The sequence below is a fragment of the Nematolebias whitei genome, chromosome 21 (genome assembly GCF_014905685.2).
Source record: "Nematolebias whitei isolate Nwh7 chromosome 21, NemWhi1, whole genome shotgun sequence".
Taxonomy (NCBI): domain Eukaryota; kingdom Metazoa; phylum Chordata; class Actinopteri; order Cyprinodontiformes; family Rivulidae; genus Nematolebias; species Nematolebias whitei.
The window spans coordinates 31,001,647-31,003,674 of NC_056518.1; the positions used below are offsets into that span (position 1 = coordinate 31,001,647).

Consider the following 2,028-nt stretch of genomic DNA (forward strand, 5'->3'; position numbering starts at 1 on the left):
CTGTTGTTAGTTTTGGTTGTAGTCGCTGTTGTTAGTTTTGGTTGTAGGTGCTGTTGTTAGTTTGGTTGTAGTCGCCATAGTTACTTTTGGTTGTAGTTACTGTAGTTAGTTTACCCAGGGACGCACCTGACTTGTGACATTTGTGTCCCTCAGATTGAGGAGCTGGCCAGCTGCCTGTCCTTTGACTCCCGTCAGTCGTCCGTGGAGTCTTTGGCCAGTCTGGACACTCGGTCCAGTCACTCAGCGAGCAGCAGTCCAATTCCTCGCCGAGGCTCACCACTGCACACTCGCTTCAGAGTTTCTGCCAAGAAAGCTCTGCTGCTGTGGGTTCGAGAACAGTGCCACAAGTAAGATCTTCATCACCTTACTGCATCTAGAGACCAAGAGATGACTTTTATTTTAATGGAATCAGATGTTGTTGAGTTAAATCTGTTCCTTTTTTTTTTGTTTTAAGAATAACAGAATTTTAACCCAGATAGAAACCTTGCTGCAAGGCTTTTATTGTGAAAGAATTGTTTTCATTCTTTCTATCACCATGACAACAGCCGTCCCAGCCTGGACCTGAAGTTTTATTGAGTTGGGTCCTGTTGAATGTGTGTGTCCTCAGAGCCGACTGTTCCATAAACGTCAAAGACTTTAAGGCGAGCTGGAGGAGTGGTGTGGTGTTCCTCGCCATCCTGAGCGCTCTGCGGCCCGACCTGGTGGATCTGTCCAAAGCCAGAACCAGGAGCAACAAGCAGAACCTGGAGGAAGCTTTCCACATTGCAGAGAAAGAGCTAAGGATCCCGAGACTTCTGGACCCAGATGGTGAGGACCTGACTCCCTCAAAGCTTCTGTCAGAATACAGATTTTAAAGTTTCTGACAGAAGTTTAAACTTCAAAGAATTCCCGTAAAAATAAGACATTTTAATAAAAATGGAACAAAACCTTCAATAATTAAAACTGGCCTTGTCTGGAGGAATGCATGTCGCCCGCCACCTTGCATGCAGTTTTCATTGTAAAGCTGTGGGATCCGTCAGCCCTCAGAGGGTGTGTTGGGATGACTCTCAGCTACCACCACAGCTGACTTCAGCTTTTTCAGGTAAAACTTCATCTTTTGGGGTTTTGTTGTTTTCAAAACACAGCAGGGTCGGTTTCTGTGCCAGCACAGAATGTTCAGGGTTCTTTTGGACTCTTTGAAGCTTTTGGTTCTGCAGACACACCTTAATAAACTGATTTAGTCCATTTTCTGAACGATGTCCTTGTTTAGTCTGAATAAATCTGTGGAGAAAATCTGTTTGAGACGTTCTCAGTCGGCCTGAGGGACCGTCGATGACGACCGACCGGTCTGCTGATCAGAACCAAACAAACCCTCATCTGTTTCAGAGCTTCTATTTGAGAGTTCTCATCTTCAGATTCTGTTGGTTCAGCCTGGTGGTTCATCAGCAGAACCACCTCCTGTCCTTAGACCTATGTTCAGCTCCTCATCTCCAGGAGCTGCCGCCTCCTCCTCTGTGGTTCTTTGAATATTTGTTGTAAAGATTAATGATGGAAGGTGATGTTGTTGATGCAGATGTGGACGTTCGGGACCCTGATGAGAAGTCCATCATGACCTACGTGGCCCAGTTCCTTCAGTACTCCAGAGACCAGCCCGTCCCAGAAGACGAGATGCAGGTTTGGACTTTTATGCTTTTAATCAACGCTGAAGACGGCAGGTCTTCTGGACCAGACGATGTTCTGATAAAAACATCTCTGCTAACAGCTGTGATTGTTTGAACCTGGACTGTGTTCTGCTCGTTACAGTTATTAACTCCTCCGTCTTCTTCTAAACTTTGATCTGATGTAAGTTTCTTCTTCCTTCCCGCCTCCTCCTCCTCCTCCCTCAGACTCAGCTCCTGACTCCTCCTAGAAGCTCCTCACCTGTCCGTCTACCTGTTCACTACACTCCTGCTGTTTCTGCTTCACCCCTCCGACAGGTACACCACACTGCTCAGAAGTACCACAAACTACCACAGACCACAAACAAACTACACCAAACTACCACAGACC

At 46.4% G+C, this 2,028-nt stretch overlaps 1 protein-coding gene across 1 annotated transcript in view; it reads left to right on the plus strand.

Annotated features, from left to right (window-relative positions):
• syne2b (spectrin repeat containing, nuclear envelope 2b) overlaps positions 1–2,028 on the plus strand; it is a 46,741-nt gene that overhangs the window by 13,232 nt on the left and 31,481 nt on the right. Inside the window, exons 7-10 of the mRNA XM_037694816.1 lie at positions 154–347; positions 608–807; positions 1,553–1,653; positions 1,866–1,955. Coding sequence (XP_037550744.1) covers positions 154–347; positions 608–807; positions 1,553–1,653; positions 1,866–1,955 — 585 coding nt within the window. The remainder of the gene's footprint in view (positions 1–153; positions 348–607; positions 808–1,552; positions 1,654–1,865; positions 1,956–2,028) is intronic.